Genomic DNA, 24,269 nt, shown 5'->3' on the forward strand with positions numbered 1-24,269 from the left:
AGGTGTCCCTGAGGGCCGCCTTTGGGGGCTGCAGGAAGATGCATTTCAGTCACATCACGCAGAGACAAGGTTAAAATGAAGTTTATTATTTTTTTTTGATTTTTTTGTTTTTTAAATAAAACTGTTTGTGAAACAGCTATTTTATCCCCACGGCAGAGTGACCCCTGAAAGATGCACTAACCCCTTCTTAAGGCCTTAACAAGATTTTTTTTGTACTTTTTAATTTTTTTTTAAAACTCAGATATTTAAAAATTATACAATTTACAAAACAAAACAATACAACATAAAAGAATCATGTAGCGTGGGCTGCTCAACTGACAGGCCCCCTTTTTATAAAAATGAAAGCTAAAGGAAAAAAGGGGTTCTGGCGCTCCTGGTCAGCACACCCCCCTGCACCCCTCACGCTCAGCTTCCTGTCTGTACCCCCTACCCGGCTCCCCCCACCCCGAGGTGGCCACCCTGACCTGCCTGCATACCGGGTGGACGCTCGGGCCCTATGCTCAGTGACGCCAGCCATGGCTGTGACCCCGAGGCATCTGCCAACTTCACCCCTCCAAAAGATAAAAAGCTTCAAAGTAATAAATAAATAGTGTTTCTGGAAATGAAAAAATTTATTTTTGTGTTGAAACATCATTCTCCCACACTCTTGAAAACATGGACCACCCCCCCGCCACCCACCTTCCCACTTTGAGACAAATGAATGACAGAGGGTGGTTAGGGTGTGGCTGGTCCGCTTTTATGATCTTGGATCTAGAATGTTCTGAACTGGTGTGAGACAGACTCAGAACAAAGCCACACCCTCATCCTTTATGAGATGAGCTTATTCAGTTCAATTTCACATTTAAATTTCACTGTTATTGGAACAAATTTGGAGTTAACTAGATAATTTTAAAATAGAATCAAAAGGGATAGCGCACCTTTCATTTAAACAAAGTCTTTCCAGACTAAAAATAGATTTATATATATATATTTTATCCCTCCCTGTCACCCCCCTTCCCCTCCCCCCTCCCCCCACATTGTCACTATGGAGATTGTGTCCATGGAAACAGCCACTCCAACTTCTTGGGTCTTTCTTTCCTGGGGTGTCGCGGGTGCGTGTGATGGGAGCTGAGGAAGAGCTGGCGCGGGGGCGGGGTGGGGCTGCCAGCAGAGCCGGTCCGTCCGTCGGGGTGTCCACCACCTGGTCATCTCCACAGTCTTACCTGCAAGACAGAGCAGAGCCTGGGTGCTGGGACAGTGCTGACCCTCAGGGGCCACCGGGTGTCTCAAGGCCCGGACCTGGCAGGAGCCGCTCGGCTGGGCCCGTCCGTGTGACCAGACCCCGACCCCCCTGTGGGCTGACGCAGACAAAGCGGCTCCCGAGGACAACTCTGGCGCGCCTGGCACGCAGCTCCCGTACTCCTGGGCCTCAGGAGAACGCGGGCGCTCAGCTCTGCTACTGCACAACTCGGCACCAGGCACGGGGGTGTTGTCCTGCGCTCAGGACATTCCGGAAACACGCGCATGTCCACCCACGAGGCTCAGGGACCCTTAGCTTGTCCCCCTCCCCAAGTCAGGGACCACTTGGAGTCCCTGTGGGGATGCGGAGCAGTTTGAGTCACTTCAAGCCATGGCTGGAGGGGGGAGAGGAGGGATGGAGGTCCGTCGGGCCTAGTACTCAGAGCCGCGCCCCCACCTCAGAATAAAGGGCGTGAGGGCACCCAAGCCTGCCACTCGGGCGGTAGGGCTCTGATCTGCTGGCCCTGTGCCCCACCTTGCTTCATGCTATGGGGGTCACTCTCCAGCCCTCCCCCGCCCCAGACAGTCAAGGCTTGACCAACAGGGAGCTGCCACTGCGGCGGGAACAGGTGCCTTGGGCCAAATCCTTCCCAGGGCCGAGAAGGCTACTCTGTGCTGGGGGAGAGGCAGGGAGGCAGCGAGCCCTTTTCCAGGAATCCCTGACCAGTCAGTAACTGGGTCAGAGGGGCACCGGGGAACTGCAGGGGTCCAACCCTGAGTGCCTAGGCACGGCGAGGGGTCCGGACCTGTGTCACAAGGGGGTGCTGGGGATCAAACAGCAGTGAGAGGAGGGAGGAGGCGGTAGGGGTGCTGGCGTCAGGGCTCTGCCCTCGGCACGCGGGCGCGGGAGGGGGTGGCACAACCCTCAGGGCGGCCCAAGGCCTTCCACTCCCCTTTCCTGGCCACCTGTGAGACAGCCAAGCCCAACATACCCTGCCTGGCCAGCGGCCACCCTGCCTTTACAGGAAGGATGCCCAGATGCCGAGGGCCCGACCAGAGCCACAGTGCTCCCCCCCGCCCCCCACCTTGCGCTCTGCAGAGCGGCCCTGGGATACAGCCCCTGTTCGCAGGAGCCTTCTAACAGTCCCAGCTGTGGGCACTGGGACAGGAGGTGCCACCCAGGCGTGAGTCCCCATCAGCCCCCACCCTGACACCTCCCTCTCCTGGCCTGAGCAAGTTGGGAAGGACCATCACTCTAAGAGCTGCCCTAGGCCACACGCCCTTTCTCTCTTGGTGAAAACTAGGACCACTGAGGCAGGGCCGGCTGGTCTGGCCGCCTCCCAGGCCCACCCACGGAGGCCCCGCGGCGGTGGGAGGACAGGCCGGGCAGAGCGCGAGATGCGTGCTCGGACCCCCACACTCGGCCTCATCCGCAGGGAAGCAGTGCAGAGTCAGTGGGCCCCGGAGGGTTCTAGAAGTCCAGTGGCCGCTGCCGATGGTCCACGGGGCTCCAGGCGGCTGTCTGGCTGCGAGACGCACCACCGCTCCCGCTCTGGGCCCTCCACTCCCAGCCCCACTCCCTGAGGAGGAAGAGAGAGAAGCATGACCTCACAGTCCTCACGTGTCGGCCCGCTGGCCCCGCGCACGCGTCACAGCGCCAGGGGGGCTGTCTGGGCCGCGAGAACAAATGACGCCTCAGAGGAGGGACCAGCACGTCCCAGCACGTTTCGGTGCCGACAGCTCGGAGGGCAGCATTTCTTACCCACTAATCATTCCCGGGTGGAAATCCTGCTGGGGGTGGGGGCTGCACCTCCTGAGAGGAAGGGGCCCGGAGGGAACAGGACAGCAGGGGCCACTCGGGAAGGGGCCGAGAGACATGCTCTGGGGAAGGGGAGCTCGCCCTCCCGCAGTCGGAAGCGGGGCCCATCCCAGAGACCCTCGGGGCCTGCACAGGCCCCCCGTGGACTGAGAAAGTCAGCAGTCGGCTCCCGACTCCTCACAGCTCTGCTCGATGCACCGAACTCAAACTGAGCCTCCATGACAGCAGCCCCCTCCCCCTACACACACACACACACACACACACACACACACACACACACACACACACTCCCGAGCACAAGGGGGAGATTCATTTCGGGAGGGGGCTGTTGGGGCCACACCTGGCGATGCTCAGGGCTGACTCAGGAATTACTCCTGGCAGGGCTCAGGGGACCATAAGGGGGGCCGGGGATCGCACTTGGGTTGGCTGCGTGCCAGGCAAACGCCCTCCTGCCGTGACGGCTCCGGCCCCCTCTGGGGAGGTTTTGAGGGGTGGAACAGGGAAGCCAGGGCTTCGGCCCGGGAGCCCTTCACGGGATCTTCCTCCCCTCCGCTCTTGTGAGAAAAGGAATCCGTCACCGGACTGGGAAGAGAGGCGTCAACTCAACAGGAAGCTGCTTGCTTCTCAAAGGGTTCCCAGCGTCACAGACACGGAGCGTTTTGCCGGGACACACACCCTCCGCTGACGGGCCCGGCTGCCGTCCCTGCCCACACCCCTCCCTCTCCACAGCTGCTCCGGGGGCGAGGCACACACGCAGAGACCCTTGGTCCACCTGGTGCTGGCGATCCACACACTCAGGGGCCAGGAGCTGCTAGGGGGGTCGAGCAGGGGTGAAGCTGGGCCTGGGCCCGCCCCGACTCACCTGTGCGTGCTGTGCTTTCACTGCCCTGCGCACACTGCCCCCCTCACCCCCGCTCCGACTGCTCTGTGCTGAGGCTGCCTTTCGCTGTCTTGTTCTGCAAGGGGGGCAGAGGGCACGGGAGGGGAGGCTGCGGCAGCGCCCAGGGGCGGGCGGGAGGGACAGCAGGGCAGAGGGAGGAGCGGAGCGGCACATGGAAGAGGAGAGAGAAAGCAGAGTCAGACGGGGACCGGCAGGAGAGACGCAGGGACGCAGGCTGCGCTCGGGCACAGGTCGGCGCTCACGGGCACGTCAGCGAGAACGACACACGATGACCCCGACGCCGAGGAAGAGGCTCGGAGGCGCGCGCGCACGAGCGTCTCAGGGCACGGCTGTGGGGACCTCCTCTTTCTAGTAATTTCTGGCCCACGCATGGCCAGTGACCACCAGGTGTCAGTGTGACCTCAGCAGAGCCGTGCAGGGCCCCTGCAGGCGATGGCGTGTCCCAAGTCCTGTGTCCCCGCGTGCCACCCTTCCTCTCGCCGGACACGTGGGACAAGCTCACTCAGAGCACTGCCAAGCGTGGTGCCCGAGACCACTGGGTCCCTTCCCTTGCACCCTGAAAGGGGCGCCCAGGAGAACACAGCAGCACCCCAACCCCGCCAGCCGCTCCTGCTAGGGGAGACTCTGGAAGAGACAGTATTTCCCACAGTCCTGGGGCCCCTCCATCTCTCTGGGTGCCCGACAGGCCCAGCGCTGCCCCGTCTGGAGCTGAGCCCCCCCCTTCCCTCCCACTGGGGCACAGGCTCGCCCGGGCTCACCTTGTGCTTGCGGCACCTCACCGAGAAGTTCTCCTCGTGGAGCAAACAATCTGTAAGACAAGGGGCACGGTCAGCACCTGGGGCACGGTCAGCCCCCGCTCTGGCTCCCCCCCACCGAAGGGACAATGCAACCCCAAACTGCCTGGAAATCCAGGACATGCACATAATTAGCGTCACCCTATTTTTTTAATTATAAAATGCTTTTACGCATTAAAAAGGCAAAGGAAATGCACCAAAATAGATGTGAGTTCTCTCTTGTAGGAGGACTGCACAGGACCTGAATTGAGCTGCCCCCACTGCACTTCCGGGAGGATCCATTACTTAAAGGAAGAGAAACCGTCTCCCAAAAACGCCTTTGAAAACAAACGCCTGGATTCTAGTTCCACAGGCGCTGCGGGCCGGGACGGCCGTAACACGCGCGCGGCCTCGTCCTCTCCTCGGAGGGAAGCGGAGTCCCACGAGGGGCGGCTCGTCCCGGAGGAAAAGGCTTCACAGCTGCGGGACGCGTGACGCGCCTGCCTGCAGGTGAGCGCGGGCCCCGGGCGGCAGAGGCCGGCGAGGAAATCTAATTAATGAGTTCACGCGCACTCGGCAGCGCCCGGGCCCGACAGCCGGGTCACAGGGCACGTGGCGGTGGCGGATGTTAATAAATATTGATGGCGCGTCCTCGGAGCGCAGCGGGGCCCGGGAGGCGGCGGAGCGCGGGCCTGCGGGTCTCGGCTAAGCCGGGACCGGGGCGAGGACGCGCACGAGAGCCTTCCTGGCGCTCCTGTGCCCGACACAAATCAAGCCTGTGGTTTGACGCGGCCGCGAGACGTTCGTTTAAAACCCTCAAGAACGTGGCACGACCCGAGCGCAGGGCTGGTGTCCCCCTCACCCGGACACTGTCTTGTCTGGGCACAAACCACGTGGGCTTGGCCTCGTGTCTGCCGTGATGGACGGGGGGTGGGGTGGGGTGGGGGGGGCGAGGACCGGGGCCTGCCCTGGGAGGGATCAAGGACAGACGTCCCAGGGGTGGGGGGAGAGGGAGGAGGGGGAGGAGGCCACGGGCACTGAGCCAGGTGCGCCGGCAGCAGAGGCCCCCAGGCAGGAACCTCACAGGAAAAAGAGCCCCGAACTCTCCTGTTGCCAGAGCCGGACAGCGGGCAGGACGGGCACTGGCTGGGGAGACCCCGTGGTGCTCGGGGCTATCTGTCTCCAAGCCCCACTGACCGTAGGGCTGCCAGCCCCAGCCCGCTCCCTGGCGGGCCATCCGGAGGGCAGAGCCTGGCTCTGTGGACGGCAGAGGGCCAGAGGCCTTCCGGGAGGCCGGACCCCGCGGACCCATGGCTGTCAACGCGGCTCCGCAGCTGTGGGATCAAAGCTGGTGGGAGCAGCTTGGCAGCGGCCGCAAGCAGCGATTCCCAGCCGCCCCTCCAGGCCAGAACCGTTATTCACATCCCGTCTCTCCTCTGCCCGGCCTGCCCCTTCCCCTCCCGGCCGGAGCCAGACCCTGTGTCTGCGGCCCACCGAGAGCCCAAACCTGCTCACGTCAGCACCACATGGACCAAGAGCAGGAGGCCACAGACACACGTGGGACAGAGGCTGTTTCCACGGAGATGGGCCGGCAACGCCGCTCTCCCTCAGTCACAGACAGTTTACGGGCAAGGCAGAGGGTGCCAGGTATAGACGGGGCCCCTGGCACCTGAGCAGGGCACAGCTGCCCTCGGCACAGGAAGACCAACGGGTGCCATGACAGGGTTACCCGGAGACTCTCCTTTGATCCCAGCTCTTCGCGTGGAGGACCAGCAGCTGGGCAGGGCCAGAGGCCAACACCCCGCCTGTGCCGACCCAGGCAGCCTCCATCCCGCACTCGGCCAGCCGTGACACACGGCCCTCAGCGGGAGGGGGCCTTCTCTGCCACGCAGGGGCCTTGGCAACGGCCCAGGGGGCTGGCCCCGGGTGGCAGCACACAAAACGGGAGGGACCAGGAGAGCCCTGAGGGCTAAGCCAGGTGCCCCAGAGATAGGGCCGGCCTGCAGCCCTGAGGGCACGCGAGTGGCACCTCGTGGACAGATTCTTCCTTCCTCAGCGGCAGCGCACACAGTGCACACAGGACACGCCTCGCCGGTGGGAGGCACCTGGGTTTGACCCCGGGCACAGAAAGACCAAACTGCAAGCCAACACAGAAAGCGCCAAGCGCCAGAGCTACCCCGCGTGCAGCAGACGCGCTGCCGGCTCCCGTCACGAAACGAGCAGGCCCGGACTGGGAAGGATCCGCGGAACCAGTCACGGAGGACATGTCTGGCGCACAGAGGCGCTCTGTGTGCCCGTGAGCAGGGCAGGAAGCTGCAGGACACGACTCCCCATACACGAGACTGACTCCACTGCAGGGCCAGGGGTCAGGATGAACAAGCTGGAAGGGGAATGGACCAAAATATTCCACCCGTGACAGTGTCACCGACACTGAAATACTTTGGAGTAAATTTAGACTTAGAGCCTGTAAGTTATGAAATACGACTCAAAGAAACTGAAAACACGGAAACAGACAGAAAGGCACCCAATGACGTGGGCTGGAAGACACTCCTACTCAGGTGGTGATACTGCCATGCCGTCCCCACCCCGCAGGATTAAATGGCAGGCAGGGCGCTTGCACTGCACAGGCCGACCCGGGTTCAATCCCTGCCCTCCATATGGCCTCCTGCGTGTACCAGAACTGATGCTGAGCACAGAGCCAGGAAGAAGTCCTGAGCATTGCTGAGTGTGGCCCCAAAAGAAAACCCACAAACACCACACCACACACACAAAAAAACCCTAATAAAATCCAACACCCTCCAGAATTTCAATGTTTTTTTTTTGGGGGGAAGGAGACGGTCGGGTGGCACACCTTGTTCTATGCTCAGGAGTGACCCTTGGCAGTTCTCAGAGGACCACTCAAGCTAGGGCTTGAACCCAGGTCTGCCGTGTGCAAGGCAAGAGTCTTACCCTGGTCCTATCTTTCCAGCCCCTTCCATGGCTCACAAGCCAATCCAAAAATTCTCAGAAAGTAGCAAAGGTTCTCTGATGGCCAAAGTCACTGCACTCTCACTGTCCTCACGGCCGTCTCCCAACCTCAGTCTCCCATGACTGCCGCGACCAAGACAGGGTGGAACCGGGGAACTGAGAACCGCCACACACCTAGGGTCAACTCATTTTTTGTCCCCTTGCTTTTTTGGGTCCCACCCGGCGATGCTCAGGGGTTCCTCCTGGCTCTGCACTCAGGAATCACTCCTGGCGGTGCTCAGGGGACCCTATGGGATGCCGGGGATCGAACCCGGGCCAGCCAATTGCAAGGCAAACGCCCTCCCCTCTATACTCTCACTCCGGCCCCGGGCCAACTGATTGTTGGCAAAGGTGCCAGGATCATCCAATGAGAAAACAACACAGTCTTTTCTGCATGTGGTGCTGGGACCGTTGGAACTCGCCTGCTTAAGAGAGACGGACTCTTCACCGACATGACCAACAAATACAGTCTCAAAATGCATCAAAGACGCAAAGAAGAAAAGTGTTTGCCACAGAGGCAGGTGGGGGGGACAGGAGGGGAATGGGGACGTTGGCGGGAAACATGCGGGAGGGAAGTGATGGTGCTGGAATAGTCTGTGGCTAAAGCCTAATCACGAACAACTTTGCAACTCTGCATCTCACTGTGATTCCGTAAAAAAATAATTTTTTAAAAAAGTTAAAAAAAAAGAGACGCAAATGTTAGAGCTAAAATTTAAAAACCCAGGGGACACTCTAGGCATAAATCTTCAAGGCTTTGACTTTGAATTAGGCAATGATTCAGAAAACGCAACAAGCACTGTGGGGGACACACACACACTTTAAAACACTTTTGTGTTTCAAAGAGCACCATTAGGAAAATGAAGAAACATACTTGGATGTCATGTATTTAATAAGACAAAGAAATCTTACAACTCGGACAATAAAAAAGATGAATAACCCAATTTTGCAACGGGTGAGAGATTCAAATAGACATTTCCCCAAAGACACACAAATGGCCAGAACATACAGGAAAAGACGACTGGCTTTCCACTGCGTTCGGAGAAGACAAAATCACAAGTTACTCCATCACCCCCGCTGAGACGGTCACAGCTAATAAACATGAAAGGGCACCGAGGGCTGGACCCCTCCTACGCTGCTGGACAGATGCCCGCTGGTTCGGCCACCCTGGAAAAACAGTGCGACTGTTCCTCCAAAGGTGAGAGAAGGCGTCCCCCAGGAGACAGTTCCTCACCCCAGGTTTGCACTAGCGAGGACAGACTTGCATGTGAAACTCAAGCACCACGGCTCGTTAATTTTTTTCCAAAAGGTAGAAGTCACGGGGCTGGAGCAATAGCACAGCAGGTAGGGCATCTGCCTTGCACACGGCCGACCCGGGTTCGATTCCCAGCATCCTATATGGTCCCCTGAGCACCGCCAGGGGTAATTTCTGAGTGCAGTGCCAGGAGTAACCCCTGAGCATCGCCAGGTGTGACCCAAAAAGGCAAAAAAAAAAAAAAAGGTAGAAGTCACTGAAATACCCACCAACTGCTGAAGGCCAAGTAACTAGGATATCTAATTCCTGACCAAAAAAAATACTGTCTGAAAAACCAACGAAACCCCGATCCTTGCTACAACATGATAAACCTGACAAACATCATGTGAGGCAAAGGTGGCCAGTCTGGAGACTACATAATATGTAAGGCACTGGCAGGTCAGGACTGTCAGAGGGAGCTGCTGTGAGGTGGGGGGTGGGGGGTATGAAGGGGGTGGGGGTGAGGGGGGGTGTGTGCATGGGGGGAGGGAGGGAAGGAAGGGGGGAGAGGAAGAAGGGAGAGAGAGAGGAGAATGTGAGTGTGTGTGTGTCCCTGGTTAGGTCATCTGAGGTCACATCTGGCTCTGTGCTCAGGGGCTGCTCCCAGCTGTGTGTCTGGGGGTCATGCCCAGTGGTGCTCGGGGAATCATTTACCTGTTTGTCTCTCTGGCCCTGGGAAGGAAGTTGGTGTTTTTTTTTTAATCGGGTGGTGAAAATCTACGCCTTTCCGTCATGAACAGAAGCGAGCATTCTCAACAGGTGAACCGCATGCGAGTTCCCTGACCGCGGTTGACGCAGAATCACACACAGCATCCGGGCGGGAGACAGAGGTCGCCGTGCGCCGCCCTCAGGGGCTGGCCGGGTCTTACCTGCGTCGATGGCACACGGGTAATGGTAGCGGAAGGAGCAGCCTTTGTTGTAACAGCCCAGCGTGGCACCTGCCTCCTGGCAGTGGGAACATTTCTGGGAGGAAGGAGGAAGGCAGAGGTCAGCCGTGTCGGCACAGCCCGGCGTCCCGCCCGCCGACCCCCAGCCCTGCGAGGGTCTAGGTCACGCACACACAAAACTTCACCAGGCACGCGGGTGGTGGCGGGGCCCCACCGGGGACGCGGCTGTCCACCCCCCATGTGCTGGCCCGGCCGGTCCTGCCCTGGTTTCTCACCAATCAGGAGCTGCCTCGGAGCCTGCCTGCTTGTCTCTGCCGGGGAAGGCTGGGGTAGGAGGAGGGAGGGGCGCGAGGAGGGTTATATATAACCCTTGCGGAATCAGAAGCAGAATTGGGTTCTAGTTCTTATGTTTGGAATCTCTTATTTTTATTCTGCTGATCCCAAGTGCCCAATGTAAGTGTATCTCCCTTTTCAGAAAATATGAGTTCCTGTGTGCAGACGGTATTTTTACACACAAATCCTATTTTAAATGCACCAGGAAATCTGCTACGCATTTCTGGCTAAGCGAGGCAGGATTCTGCGGCCGACACGCTCCTCCTTCTCCGGGCAGGGCGCATCTCCCATCCCCACGCCCCCTGCGTGGCTGTCGTGAGCAAGCGCCCGTGCCACCCGGTGCCACCCGCCATCAGCCAGCCAGGAAAGAAGGGCGGGAAGTGCCCCGAGCACTTAGACACGTTACTGCCCTCCCAGGAAAAGGGCATCCTCCCCTCCCCCAACACAGACAGCTGCAAGGACGCCCCACAGGCCTGTACAGGGAAGGCCAGTCAGGCTGCCCTGGGGCGCAAGAGCCACCACAGGGGGGCACCCCCGAGCAGGACCGAGGGGGCTCCCTCAGGAACGTGCAGGAGGGGCCGAGGAAGCGAGGCCTCAGAGTGAGCTGTGAAGCTGGTGCTCCGGGCTGGGCGGCAGGAGCGGCGCTGTGTGCCCGACACCCTCGCCACAGGGAGGAGGCAGTCCCTGGCACCTGTGTTGGGACCAAGGATGCCCTCGGAGGCAGAGGAACGCACGAGCGCTGAAGCGTCCTATCTAAGGACCATCCCCCTGTCTCCAGACTTGTTAGGAAGAAGTGTTTCTGAATTAAAATCTCAGAAACCATTTTGTAACTTGCAGTCAAAATTGTAACTTGTAGTTACAATTAAACAAAAAAAAATTAAACAAACAACAATTAAAGAATTGTAATTACAATGAAACAAAACTGTAGTCAAAATAATTGAATGACTACAGGAAGGAACCAAGCACCAGAGGCACTGCTGAAGCCTAACCCCCTCCCTGCGAAACCAGTGCCCACTTCTTGGGGCCCTAGACCCCCTCATGCTTGTCTCCCCTGATACCACGTGCCCGAGGCTGTCCTCTCATGTGATGCATGTGAGGGCCAGTGCACTGACCCCGCCTGGGAGCAAAGGGCGGACCCCAAGTGCAGCACGCAGGACATGCGACCCACGAGCACCAGAGGCCGTTAGACAGTCTCTGCAGAACCCCTGTCACTCCCCGCCCTCCCACTTCAGACAGACAGCAAAGGGAAATGATGGGCCCGGAACCCGGCCAGGGCCTTTATTCCCCCTACAGTCTGACCAGAGAAAGCAAAACCATTCCTCAGCCAGAAATAACATCACAGAGCAGCGCCTGCTTCTGTCCGCTGAAAGGCCCAATGACTGCCAACGCCTACCCCGAGGAGACCGACATGACAGGGAGGGAGGGCTGTGCAGAGTGAGTTCAGGGACCCTCAGAGTGTGGTCCTCAAAGCGGCAGCATCACTGGGGAACGTGCTGGAAACGCAAGCCCCAGGGGTTTGGAAAGATGCGACCTCAGAGTGGGAACCCATATGCCCCGGCGGGTGCTGGAGCACGGCTGGGTGTGCGGCCTGGCGGCTCCCTTCTCTGGGACACCGGCCTAGGAGCGCTCTTGCAAACCAGCCACCAAGGAGGCATGACGGTGTGTGAACCCTCGCAGCAACAGCAAAAAGGGGGCGGGAAGAGGGAGACTCACCCCCACTTCTGCGAGACAATCCTGCATCAATCCCAGGGCCAGAAACTGCGGTTGGCTGGCTTGGCTAGCTCGCGGCTGCAGTTCCCGGGAAGACGGGAAGACGTGGCCAGTAAGTGGCCGTTAATGTGTCCCTTTCGGCTCCCAGCCTTGCAGTCTCCTCCCAACCCCAGTGACACACGCCAGCCTCTAAGGAGCTGCGGGGAACCAGGTGGCCCCCAAAGAAGCCTGTGTCCCATATGGGGTCGCTATTCGGGCCTCCGCTACTGGAAACAGGTGCAGACAGGCCCACTGCCACTGCGGGGGGCTGGGGGGTGCCTTCACTGCTGCGAGCCCCTCCTCCAGCTGAAGTGAGCCAGAGGGGTCTACAGGCGGGAACCTGCCCGCCACCAGCACCCCCAATATTTTTAAACCGTTTTTTCAGATATTAAAGATAAGGGTATTAAAAGATGAACAGTTACACTGGGAAACGAGAAAAGCAAGTGATCCGAGGGAAATACTCAGACAAGACTAAATTTACGCCTTGGGCCGCTCTTTGAGGGGGAGGGAAGGAAGTCAGGGGGAGGGAGAACTGCTAAACGAACTCACCAGGGGCATGCAAGGGCAGGCGTGAGCGCGAGCATGAAGAATCATGACCGTGAAGACAGGCCAGTGGGAACGAGCAAGTGCGAGGGACGGGAGGGGGAGAGATGGGAACACGTGACCGGAGCCGGTGCAAACTGCGAAGGACCCACACAGGCACGCTGGGAGAAAGACGGCCCAGGCCCGGGGAAGACGTGAAGGAACAGAAGCACCCGAGAAGCGCCGAGAGCCACACAGAGACGCTGAGCCTGAGATCAGAGGCGTGGACATCACGCGTCCGGGCCCCCCCTATCCGGTTATCTAGCAGAATAGCGCCGGAGACTTGGGGACCAGCACACGGTCACGAGGAATCCTGACAGGAGGAGAGAGCAGGGACACTGTCCCCAGAGGGCACCAAGCCAGCAGCTCCAGGTCTTAAGTCCTAAGAAGAAATGAAGACCCCAACAAAAGCGCACGAGGCCCCAAACACCTATGCAAGGGCAGTAGGGGCTGCAGGAAGCTCTCCAGCACACCTGGAAAACACGCAACAGCCCAGCGGCGAACTTCTAAACAGTTCACTAACTATGGGAGGGAGTACAGGCGATTCAAACCACTTCTGGCAGTTCTGCGTTTTTTGATGCTGTAATCTTGGGCGATACCCAATGAGAAAAGGCATTCTTAGTTCTTTGGCACGGACGCATAGCAGACCAAAATAACAGACCAGCCCAACACGGACGTGAAGTCAGAGACAGTTCCCAACTCCCACGGAGTTTAACCCTAACCCCATGCAGGCACCGAGCTAAGTCCCCACACCCTTCTCCCCCTGGAAGACACTCCCCGTGCCATGCAGGGCAACTTGCCCTGTCACTCAGCCTTGAGAAGCATCTGGAGGCGGCCGCCGTGCACGCGGCCCTCGGGTCACATGATCAGCACGCGTGGGCGAGGGAGGCGCTGTCCAAGCCGCTGCACACGCTCGGGTACTGACTCGTCCCTCCGCCTTCCTACACTGAGGTTTGCCCGCGCTGCCCAGGGCCTGGCACAAGGTGACGGAGAGGAGCGACGGGCAACGTCTGACCAAAGCTGAGCTGCGGGAAAACTGCCCCGGCAACTGCCCCAACTGTGAGTGGAGCCTGTGAAGGGGAACACGGTGTGTGCCTGGTTTGGGCAGTCAGTGAGCACTGTCTCTGCCGGGCCCGGGAGCAGCTCCCTGGTGACTCCAGACCCGAGCTGGTATTTCCAACCTGTTGGTTTCGGGCCTTTGCTACCTTTGGAGCAGTTCTGGGGGCTGGAGAGAGTACAGCGGGTAGGGCGTTTGCCTTGCACGTGGCCTACCCGGGTTCAATTCCCAGCATCCCATAGGGTCTCCTGAGCACCACCAGGAGTGACTCCTGAGTGCAGAGCCAGGAGTGGCCCCCGTGTATCGCCAGGTGTGACCCAAAAAGCAAAAAAAAAAAAAAGAAAAAAGAAATACAGTTTCGTTCTGAGGCTCAGCTCTGGCAGACTCAGGAGGAGAGCGGGGCGCTCAGCCCACCCGGCTACTCCCGCCATTCAGAACAGGAGCCACCGAGCAGCCTCTCAACCCACCAAGGAAGGCAGCAATGCCGGGGCATCCACAGCCTCGGGTGGCTCTCCATCCTTTCTGTGGCTCTGGGGCTCTCCGGTCTCGTGTGAGTGCTGGGTGCTGTCAGGACCCAGGAAGAACATCCAGGTTGTCCGTTCTTATATACAAAAGTTAAAAAAAACATCCGTATCAGTTTTATCCCCTGCAAAATGGGAAGGACAGAGTCGGCGTCGCCTTCCGAGGCTGCCGTGTGACGTAAACCCCAACGGGGCTTCCTAAGTGGGAGTTCCTCCATTCTTAGGGCTTAGTATAAACTGACACAGAATCTCCCCTGGCCGGTGAACATTAAAATTAGCCACGACACACACCGAGGGAGGCTGTGAAGGACACATGAATTCTTTCCTGCAGCTCTAATTTTCTCTTAACAAAAATGCCGGAACCCACAGCACCTGTGTCTGGGCGGCACAGCTGCCGTCTGCCATTAGCGTGCAGATCTGTCGAACTGTGGCCCCAGCTGGGAGTGCTCAGGGACCACTCCTGGTGGTGCTGGGGGTCAGACCCAGGCAAACACCCTCACGGCTGTTTGGCTCCCGGTCGGTCACACGCTCACTCCACCCTCCTCACAGTCTCCCCCACCACGCTAGCAAGCATTGTTGGTGATGGTGTGAGAACCATTTCTGTGTTGGAAGGAAAGACACTAAATAGAAAGCAGACTACACAAAATTGTATGCAAATTAAATGCACTAGCAGGATGTCAAAGACACGGAAAATGACCCCAGAAAGGCCTGTTGAGCAGCACAGCTTGACTGAGGGACAGTGGCCAGGCTGGGCTGTGGGCCATGTCCGGCGCGCGCAGAGGCCGCCCGCAGAGAGTCAGATCTCTCCTTGCCGCCTCCTGTGACCCCACTCAGAGGTCAGACCTAGAGACGCTAATTTGCAAACTTTCCTTCTTATTAGAATCATCTAGAGCGCTTTGCAAATTCCTAACATCCTTCTTCCATTCCAGGCCACAACTGTGACCTGACATCACAGCTGGCCAGGCGGAGACGCCTCCCGCCCCAGGCTGCACTGCAGGAGTTTCCGGTCTCCAGGCGGCACCAGCTGAGTCCCATCCTGAGAGCGACTCTCTAGAACCACCTCTACCCCTGGTTTGCTTCTGGGTCCCCAGCTGCCACCTGGGTCTGAGCAGGCGGTCTTGCTCCTCCGACACCTAGAGGCTGGTCACCTGCCACTGAGCCCCCAACAGGAAACACACCTGGCCCAAAGTCCGTGACCTGATGGCCAGCTTCCAGGAATGAGGCCTAGTGGGACAGAAGCGCCCGTTTCCACCTCCGTTCCTCTCCCGCCACCCCCTCCCAGGGTGCTTCTCAGGGCCAGGGGTCTGAGCTGTGCCTGGGAGGCCCTTGGTCTGATCCTGGGCCCAGTGTGACCCTCGAGCAGTGTGGCCACACCACAGCCACTACGAGGATTAGACCACCAAAGCGGCTCTGATGCCTACCCTGAGAAATATCAGCGTCCCCGGGAAGCCTTTCCAAAGCACGCCATAAATCTATAGCGTCTCTGGGGCTGAGTCGGCTGCTGGCCTTGGAAACGGAGCCAAGCAGAGGCAGCCGGACCAAGCTGTGAATCAACAGCGGCCGCCCTGCCTGTGTCTCACGCCCCCGCCTGACCTGCAAGGAACGCCCGCCCTTGGGGGGTCCTCGTCTGTCACCAGCGCCGTAGCAGTGGGAAGACTCGGGGTGACAGGGTGCCCTTCTACCCACACCCCCTTCCTTCCCTCTGTGCCTTCATCTGCCCGACAGGAGCTGTGCAGAGGAGCCTGCAAGCCTTCCCGCAGCAGAGCGCCGCGCAGAGAAAACCTTCGAGGTCTGCGGGAGGGGACAGCTTCTCTCTTTTGTTTTGAAAAATCTCTGCCTGGCAACGGCGCGGGTACCCCTTCACCCTTCACCGCTGTCTTCAGCTCCCCCCCCACCCCTCGCCCAGTCTGCAAAACGGAGAGACCTGTCATGGACTGCTGAAAACCCCTGTTCTAGGAGATTCTATCAAATGCAACTGCTGTTGTTTTGTCAGTCCCCAGCTACCACTCCAGAAGACTCACACACACGTTTGCTGCTGTTACCAATCTGGATTTTCAGGATGCAGGTGCGCTAGAAGGACAGCCAGGGTGTGACGCGAGAGAGTGCAGGCAGGCAGGCAACAGGGGTGAGAAGTGCACAAACAACTTGGTCTCGGAGACCCAAGTGGGAACTCGGGGACCCCGTGTGCTCCTCCTGGAAAGCTTGTTTTTTTTTAAGCTTTTTGGGTCACACCCGGCGATGCACAGGGGTTACTCCTGGCTCTGTACTCAGGAATGACTCCTGGCGGTGCTCAGGGGACCATATGGGATGCTGGGAATCGAACCCGGGTCGGCCGCATGCAAGGCAAACGCCCTCCCCGCTGTGCTATCGCTCCAGGCCCCCGGAAGGCTTGTCTTAGTAACCGATCCACTCGGAGTCTCCACCAGAGACACTGGGGTCTAGAATTGGGCTGGGGTGAGGGAGAACACTCAATGGGTCCAACACGTGCTTCTGCGTGCAGAATGCCCAGCCCGGACTCCAGACCCTGTATGTCCTCTGAGCATGGTCCCAGGCACCGTGGGTGGCCCCCCGCAAACCAAAAACCCAAAGGCAGAAAAGCAGATCTCGGTGGCCCTGCCGCTCTCTACCTTTCTGCCGTGCGGGTTTCTCAGCAGGCGGAGACAACTTACAGTCCAGTGTCTTTGATTCTCTGTGGTCTCCGCTTTGATACCCAAATTTTCTTAAGTGGCATGGATTTCAGAAATGCAACAATATTTCCTCTTTCGGCCTGCGTACCAGGCAAAGTGGCGGCGGGAGGCATGACAGTCTAGTGTCTGCCTCGGGGACGAAGACGAAGACCCGGGGGCTGGAGCAACAGCACAGCGGGTAGGGCGTTTGCCTTGCACACAGCCGAACCGGGTTTGATTCCCAGCATCCCATATGGTCCTCTGAGCACCGCCAGGGGTGATTCTTGAGTGCAGAGCCAGGAGGAACCCCTGTGCATAGCCGGGTATTACCCAAGAAGCCAAAAAAAAAAAAAAAAAAAAAAAAAAAAAAGAGGAAGAAGAGGAAGACCCGGCTGGAAACCGCAGCAAGGGCTTCCCCAGAGGGCTGTGGGGCAACCTGGGCGGCAAAAGGGCAGGGCTGAGGGGGACTGAGGGACTGAGAGGGACCCTGCTTAATTAAAGAGGGTCTTCGGGGGGCAGGAGGCCAAGCAAGTCCCCTCTGACACGGAAACTGGGCGTAAAGTGGAGAAAGGAAGCCAGACAGAGAAAACAAAGCACCCAGGGTGTGAGTGGCTGACAAGAGGCAGTGCCCCTCGGAAGGGGTGCGGAGCCCGTGGAGGGTGCTGTGGGCCCAGCACCTGCTCACTGGTGCTTGGTTACGGGTGCAGGGATGAGTACGGGGATGGGCAGATGCCAGGTGCTTGCCTCACAGGCGCAAGCCTGCGTTTGATCCCAGCAAGCCTTCTGCCCCCCTCCATCCCCACCCAGTCAGAAGTAAGCCTGGAGCACGGCCGGGTGTGGCCCCCAAACTAAAAATAAACAATAAAGGGTGTGGGTGTGTGGAGGGAGGTGGAGATATGCGTCTGTGAGCGGTGGTTTGAGACACTTTGGAAACCGGCAGGACTTGGTGATGAGCTTCGTGTCATGGGTTCCCGAGACTGGCCATGGGTGGTCAGTGCCGCGTGTGGGCAAGGAGGGGCTTGGGGCAGAGTCCTGCGAAGGGCTTAGGAGCCCCGTGACTGCCTCTCCCCCTAAAGCCACTTACTCCAGAGGCCAGAGACACTTCCAGTCTGGAGAGCAGGACCCAGAACCGCTCCTCCCCCGACCTGGGGAGCCCAAAGAGGAAAAAGAGAATAATAATGTGACTGAAGGCAAAATTCCCGAGGGATCAGCAGAGGGCTTCATTCCAAGAAATGTTTTTCTGACAAATGAAGGTAAGTACAGCGAGAACACATTAATCAATGCTATTCTGAATTAAGCTAACTCTCTAATGCCCCAAAGTGAGGATTCTACTAGCAATCTTTTTGGGGATATGGCTGAGAATGGGCTTGATCAAAGAAAATGACTTCAAGATGGAACCCTTGGAGTGCAGCAGAACTTGCCTTAAAAATAAAGCTCTGCAGGCCAGCTTTTCCCCTGTCTTATTCTCTTGTTTATCCTACAGTACAGAGCAGAAAGGAGCCCAGGGAGGGCCGAGTTCCAGCGTCTGCGTCTGTCTGCCTTCCTGGGATCAGGGAGGAAGCCTTCTCTTGGTTCCTGCCTGAGATACAGGGGCCTGAAACTGGAGGGAGGGAGGGAGGGAGGGAGAGGGAGGGAAAAAGGGAGAGGGAATAGGGGAGGAGGAGAGAGAGGGAGAGAGAGAGAAGGAATGGGAGGGGAGGGGAAAGAGAGCCAGAGAGGGAGGGAGGGGGAGGCAGGGAATGGGGGGGGGAGAGAGAGGGAGGGAGGGAAGGAGAGAGGAGGGAGGGAGGCTGGGGTGGGGAATGAGCGCAGCTTCTAGCTCTGGGGTACAGAAGGGTCAAGCTTGGGCCCAAGTGCCCCGGCTGTGCTGGCTGGAGGGAGCAGAAGCCCCGGGCCCTGCCCTCACCAGCTACGTTGAGTCACTCCAGCTCAATTAATTAAAGCCCCAGTTTTCCCACATTAAAATAATACCCAGCTGGGGGTGGTGGTGGTGGTGGCGGCGGCGGGGGAGCAGGGAGCGGCGCTTCCTTGAAGAAAACCACTGCCGGCAAAACCCCCAAGCAAACCATGAACCACGCAGGGACTCTTTCTACAAAGACACCTGGGATACTCCGGAGCCAGCCTGCATAAGGAAGCGGCGGCGACGGCGGCAGCTCCCGGTCCGCGAGATGGACAGCGGCTGGCCCACCGGGCGCCGGGCTTATCTCAAGGCCAGGAGCACGCAGGGCGCCCCGCATGACCCGGCGAGGAGCAGCGTCCTCCCAGGCCGGCGGGGAGGGTCCGGCACTCCTGCCCTCTCTCTCCACCGCAACCTGCACAGGGTCTGGCCATTAATCATGTGTCCGAAGGCGCCCGGCCGGCCGGCGTGGGCCTGCCTGAGACGCTTGGGCGTTCCCCCTACCTGCCCAGCTCTCCTCGCCGTCCAACGCATGGAGGCAGCGGACAGCGTTTCCCCATGAAATGCATTGGCCACCCGAGCCCTGTAGGCGTATTTGAAGGGCACTAAAAAACGGCTTTGGCTGAATTATCTTTTTTTCCCCTTGAAGAGGATGCGCACCAGCACGTCACCAGATATTCTTCAAGGACTCCCCCTCTTCCCACGGCTGACTCTGCACCCAGCGGCCCCCGGCCCTCTGTTCCCGCTCTCCCCACACGCTTCACAGCCCAGAAGAAAAGCAGCGCCGAGAACATTCTCCTCTCCGGGCTAGGGGAGTCGCTGGGGTTTCGGGAGAAAGGGATCTGTGCCCTTTAAGAAGTTCGAAAGGCGGGGCCGGGAGTCCGGGAGGTTGAAGGCAGTAATTAGCACATTTCCTCTGAAGAGCAGCTGAGAACCTGCGAAAGGGCCGACCCAGCGGGAGTCTGCGGGGAAGGCGGCTGGCGCCCCGCTCCGCTCCTCGGAGATGAAACCCGCGCTGAGATCTGAGTCACGCAGGGCTCCGTACTAGCTTATTTTTATTTTCCCTTTGCTCACACGACGGATTGGCTTATGAGCGAATGACTACCTTTAGGGCTTTCCGAATCTAAAAAAGGCCATCTTGTAAGAGAAAGGCCCCGCCAGGAGAGTGACTTTCTACATAACCCCGGCTCGCTGGAGCCCAAGAGCGGGGGTGGGCTGGGGTGGGGTGGGGTGGGGGGATCTGAGGCCTCCAGAAAGCTGGTAAGTAATTATGGAGTCGGAGCCAGGCACTCGCGAGGTGCCATTTCCAGCTGCTGGTTGCAGAAGCCGAACTGACAAACCCGGAGCCAGAGGCCTCAGCACAGGACACCCCCGCCCCCGCCCGCCCCCATCCCATGCAGATCACAGGGGCTGCGGGCCAGGCCCACACGTGGCTCCGGGGCGCGCCCCCTAGCTCCGGGCCCTTCTTCCTAGCTGTCTGGGTTTCGTTCTCTCTAGCCTAGATCAGTGGCTTCCGACTGCCAGTTGGGCTGCCGGTTCGCAGAGTGAAAAGGCTGAAAAGCGCCGGCCGTGCCCTTCCATCTGCCTGTCACCCTCTCATGTCAGCCCGGCAGGCAGAGCTCAAAGCCGCCAGCAGGCCCGGGGAGAGAGCTCAAAGGGCCGCGGCACGAGCTTTGTGGCAGGATCAATCCCGCGGCCCCCGCCTCTCAGCACCTCAGAGCGCCCCCTCCCCCCAAAGTCATTAGGCAAAGTCACCCGATTCCAAGTGTTTGGAGGGGAGGGGAGGGCCGCCAGAAGGGGCAGGTTCCAGAGGGAGGGCCGTGGGATGTGCCACCAGCCCTCATGGCCAGGCCTGGGAGACACCGCACAAGCCACCCTATTCCCAATGTTGCGTCCCCTGAAACCCCACCTTCTCGTCCCCCTGAGACCCCACCTTCTCGGCACCCTGCACAGGAGGAAGCACTTATCCCCAGACCTAGGGCAGAGACTGGCACCAGAGCTGGCCAGCGACACGCTGGGCTTCTGGGCTTCAGGGCGGAGTTGGGGCTGCCCCCAACCCCCAGTTTCCTGTCCCCAGAAAGTTGAGCTGTGGGCTCAATCTACTTTCACAGGTGTGGAGATCTTCTGTTTCAGAAGATTAATCTCGGAGCACAGGACACACCACAGCAGCCTCTGCACCAACAGAGCCAGGCTCGAGGCACCGTGCTCTGAGACCCGGCAGCCACATTCAATCTTCTTGCCTCCCCCCACCGGGATCCCTCCTGCCCGAGAGGGCTGGTTCACAGATTAAGAAGTTGCCGCTGTGAGCAGCTCTGTGGGTTTTATCACCTCACAAGTCCCCCGGAAGCCGACTCTCAGGGGTGCCCGGGTGAAGGCTGTGCTGGGTCCCTGCCAACATCCCCCCACCCAGTGTCTGCGATCAATCCCAGAGCCTCCTGGGCTCCCCGATATGTGACTATGTGACAAAAGGCGGTGCCATCACAGGGCTCTTCCTCGTATGAGATTACAAACAGTTGTCAAGACGTTTCCGGTCAGATAGGGAGCAAAAGACAGTGCTGGCTCTGTCTGTGGGCAGCGGACCCGGATTAAATCTCGGGCACCCCAAATGGTCCCCCAAGCCCTTCCAGAAGTGATCCCTAAGCAGAGAGCTGGGAAACCCCCCTCAGAGAGCTCGGCAAGCTGCCCGTGACGTATTCAATAAGCCAAACACAGTAACAAGTCTCACAATGGAGACGTTACTGGGCCCGCTCAAGCAAATCGATGAACAACGGGAGGACAGTGCTACGTGCTACCGCTGGATGGGGCTCCCCAAAGGAAAAAAGAAAAGTAACTAGTACTGTCTGGCAGATGGAAGCGGGGGGCACATGGGGAACAGAGTCACTTTCTGAGGTTCTAGACCTAAAAAGGAAGATAGTTCTGGAAGACAGCTCAATGGCATCGAGCGCATCGGAGGCCGTGAAAGAAGCCCTCTCTATTCACGAGTGGGGGGGTGGATCTGGGAGAACGGCCGCTGTCTGGGACAGAGGTTCTGTGCTTGCCCAAGGTTCCCCTGCAGGGGCGCGGCTGAAGCTGGGGGCCTGGACAGGCCCGGGGGAGCGGCTGCAGGAGGCTGACAGGAGCCGCACGAGGATGCTCAGGGCTGCGGTGGAGGACATGAGAGCGTCCAGCTGAGAGCAGGGCGCGGTGCTCCCTGGCAGGCTGCCTTTCAGGATAGGGTAGCAGCTCGGGAAAGCCACAGGGGGTGGGACTGGGCCAGGGGTCCATTTCAACTGCCCCTCATTCTTATTTTTTTGGGGGGGAGAGGGGCTTTTTGGACCACACCCAGAGATGCTCAGAGGTTACTCCTGACTCTGGACTCAGAAATTACTCCTGGGGGTGCTCGGGAGACCCTATGGGATGCCAGGGATCGAACCTGGGCCAGCCATGTGCAAAGCAAACGCCCTCCCCGCTGGACTATGGCTCCGGTCCAGCCCACCTCCCTTCAGATCCCTCACCACCCCGTGCTGCAGGGTGGCAGGCGCCAAGGCCTGGGGGCTCGGGCAGGTCAGGTCTCGGAGACCTTCCTCACGCTCCCTGACCACTACGTGCAGCTTCCTGGAGCTTGGACGGGCCCGTCGTCCTCAGAGCTGAGCTAGACTAAACGCTAGCTCCGCGTGGCTGCAAAAAACATCCATCAGCAAGGTCTTCACTCTGGATCCGTCCCACTTCCCTTCCCGCCCGCGTCTCAAAGTCGTCTGCGACTAACGTGGCACACAACACGTCATAATTCCCCAGCCAACGGGCACTCCTCTGGGTCTGCGTCTCAAACCCTGCACCGCGCTCCAGTGGGAAGACCTCAGCCTGGGCACTGGCTCCCCGCACACCGGCTCTCCCCCACCGGCTCTCTCTGCCCTGAAGCCCACCGCACTCGCCCTCTCCCTGGGCGCACCTCTGCAATGCCTGATCTAGCTCTGCTGCCGCCGCTCTGCGGGGCGCTCCGCCTGGCGCCCCGTCTCAGGAAGCTCCCGGGTGCTTGCTCCGTCACATGCTTATCTGAGTGACGTGGCAGCCCCACTCCTGGCACCCAGCAGATGCTGATGAGCTACTAGGAAGCAGGGTGTGAACTGGCACTGCCACCGCCATGCAGGGTCTGGCAAACGTCCCTGCAGCAGCGAGGGCAGAGCGCGGTGAAAACACAGGGTCGGGGAGACTGATCAAGGCCCCACCGGAGGGGTGCTGACTGGCAGGGCACCTGCCGTGATCCCCCGGTGCCACAGCAGGTGTGTATCTCAGTGCCCGGAACCCCCCGTCACGGCAATGACAGCCCCAACACCAACCGGGGACAGGGGAGATGCTGCTCCCATGATGGGACAGCGGGGACGGGCAAGAGACGTGAGAGCCAGGTTATTCCTGGAACAAACACTATGGGGTGCGTGTGTGGGGAGCGTGGGCACACGGGGCAGGCTTGGGGTGCACTCAGGCCACGTGTCCTCACTCCCTCCTCGTCCCTCAAGGGCAGTCCACGATGCTGTCTCAGGAGGCAAGGCGGCACGAGGTCTGTGTGGACGCAGGGCCATGGCGAGGACGGGGGGCCAGTGCCTCGTGGAGCAGCACCAGGACAACAACAAACGAAGATCAGCCAATCTCTCAGTGGAGTTAACTATACGGGTGCATGTAGAAATTGGGCCACACCCGGCCATGCTCAGGGGTTCCTCCTGGCTCGGCACTCAGGAATGACTCCTGGTGGTGCTTGGCGGACCATGTGGGATTGCTGGGAATCGAACCCAGGTCGGCCGCGTGCAAAGCAAATGCCCTACCTGCTGTGCTATGGCTCCAGCCCGACTTAGCACAGCACAGCGGTAGGGCATTTGCCTGGCACGCAGCCAGCCCGGCCGAGCTGGGTTCGATTCCTCCGCCCCTCTCGGAGAGCCCGGCAAGCTACCAAGAGTACCTCGCCTGCATGGCAAAGCCTGGCGAGCTCCCCGTGACATATTCGTTATGCCAAACACAGTAACAACAAGTCTCACGAAGGAGACATTACTGGGCCCGCTCGAGCAAATCGATGAACAACGGGAGGACCGTGACCGTGATCTCTCCAAAAATTAAGATCTACCCAGTTCTTCCACAAATGATACCAGCCTCTCAGGTGATTTCAGAGAAATACTTCAAGCTTAGGCTTCGAGGTCCAACGGCCTCCGGCACGTCCTGTGGTTCCCTGCCAGCTCTGGAAGCTGCTTGTTGTGTTCCCCCTCTGCGGCGGTGGGGGTGGGGGGCCTCTGGGGCTGACCCGGCCCCCAGGAACTGCTCTGTGCAGCCAACAGACATGGCAGCAGGTGCTTACGGCGCGCGCCAGCCAGAGTGGGGGCGCGGGGACACGCTTGCTGCCAGAGAACGGGGCGCGTGAGCGGCTGTTCACATCAACGCGCTACTGACGAGAAAAAGCGGCTAAAATACACGGTCAGCCGGGTGGGGGGAGGGATGAGGGTCTGGTGCCAGCAAATTATGGTGCCTCTGAAGGGCTGTCCTTCCAACGCATTCATGTATTCCGATTCCTTCCAAGAGCTCTCTGCAGAAACAAGCCAAGGGAGCC

The 24,269-nt window shown here is 59.2% G+C and overlaps 1 protein-coding gene across 2 annotated transcripts in view; it reads right to left on the reverse strand.

Annotated features, from left to right (window-relative positions):
• Window positions 1-65: 65 nt before the first annotated feature.
• TCF20 (transcription factor 20) overlaps window positions 66-24,269 on the reverse strand; it is a 140,158-nt gene continuing 115,954 nt past the window's right edge. Inside the window, exons 4-7 of one of the 2 annotated variants that reach the window (XM_056137485.1) lie at window positions 9,878-9,971; window positions 4,697-4,746; window positions 3,900-4,026; window positions 66-1,202 (exon numbers count right to left, since the gene is read on the reverse strand). In XM_056137485.1, the coding sequence (XP_055993460.1) occupies window positions 3,943-4,026; window positions 4,697-4,746; window positions 9,878-9,971 (228 nt within the window). In that variant the 3' untranslated portion in view covers window positions 66-1,202; window positions 3,900-3,942. The remainder of the gene's footprint in view (window positions 1,203-3,899; window positions 4,027-4,696; window positions 4,747-9,877; window positions 9,972-24,269) is intronic. The other variant, XM_056137486.1, reaches the window with a different exon arrangement.

This window comes from Sorex fumeus, unplaced genomic scaffold (assembly GCF_029834395.1).
Source record: "Sorex fumeus unplaced genomic scaffold, SorFum_2.1 ptg000125l, whole genome shotgun sequence".
Lineage (NCBI taxonomy): Eukaryota > Metazoa > Chordata > Mammalia > Eulipotyphla > Soricidae > Sorex > Sorex fumeus.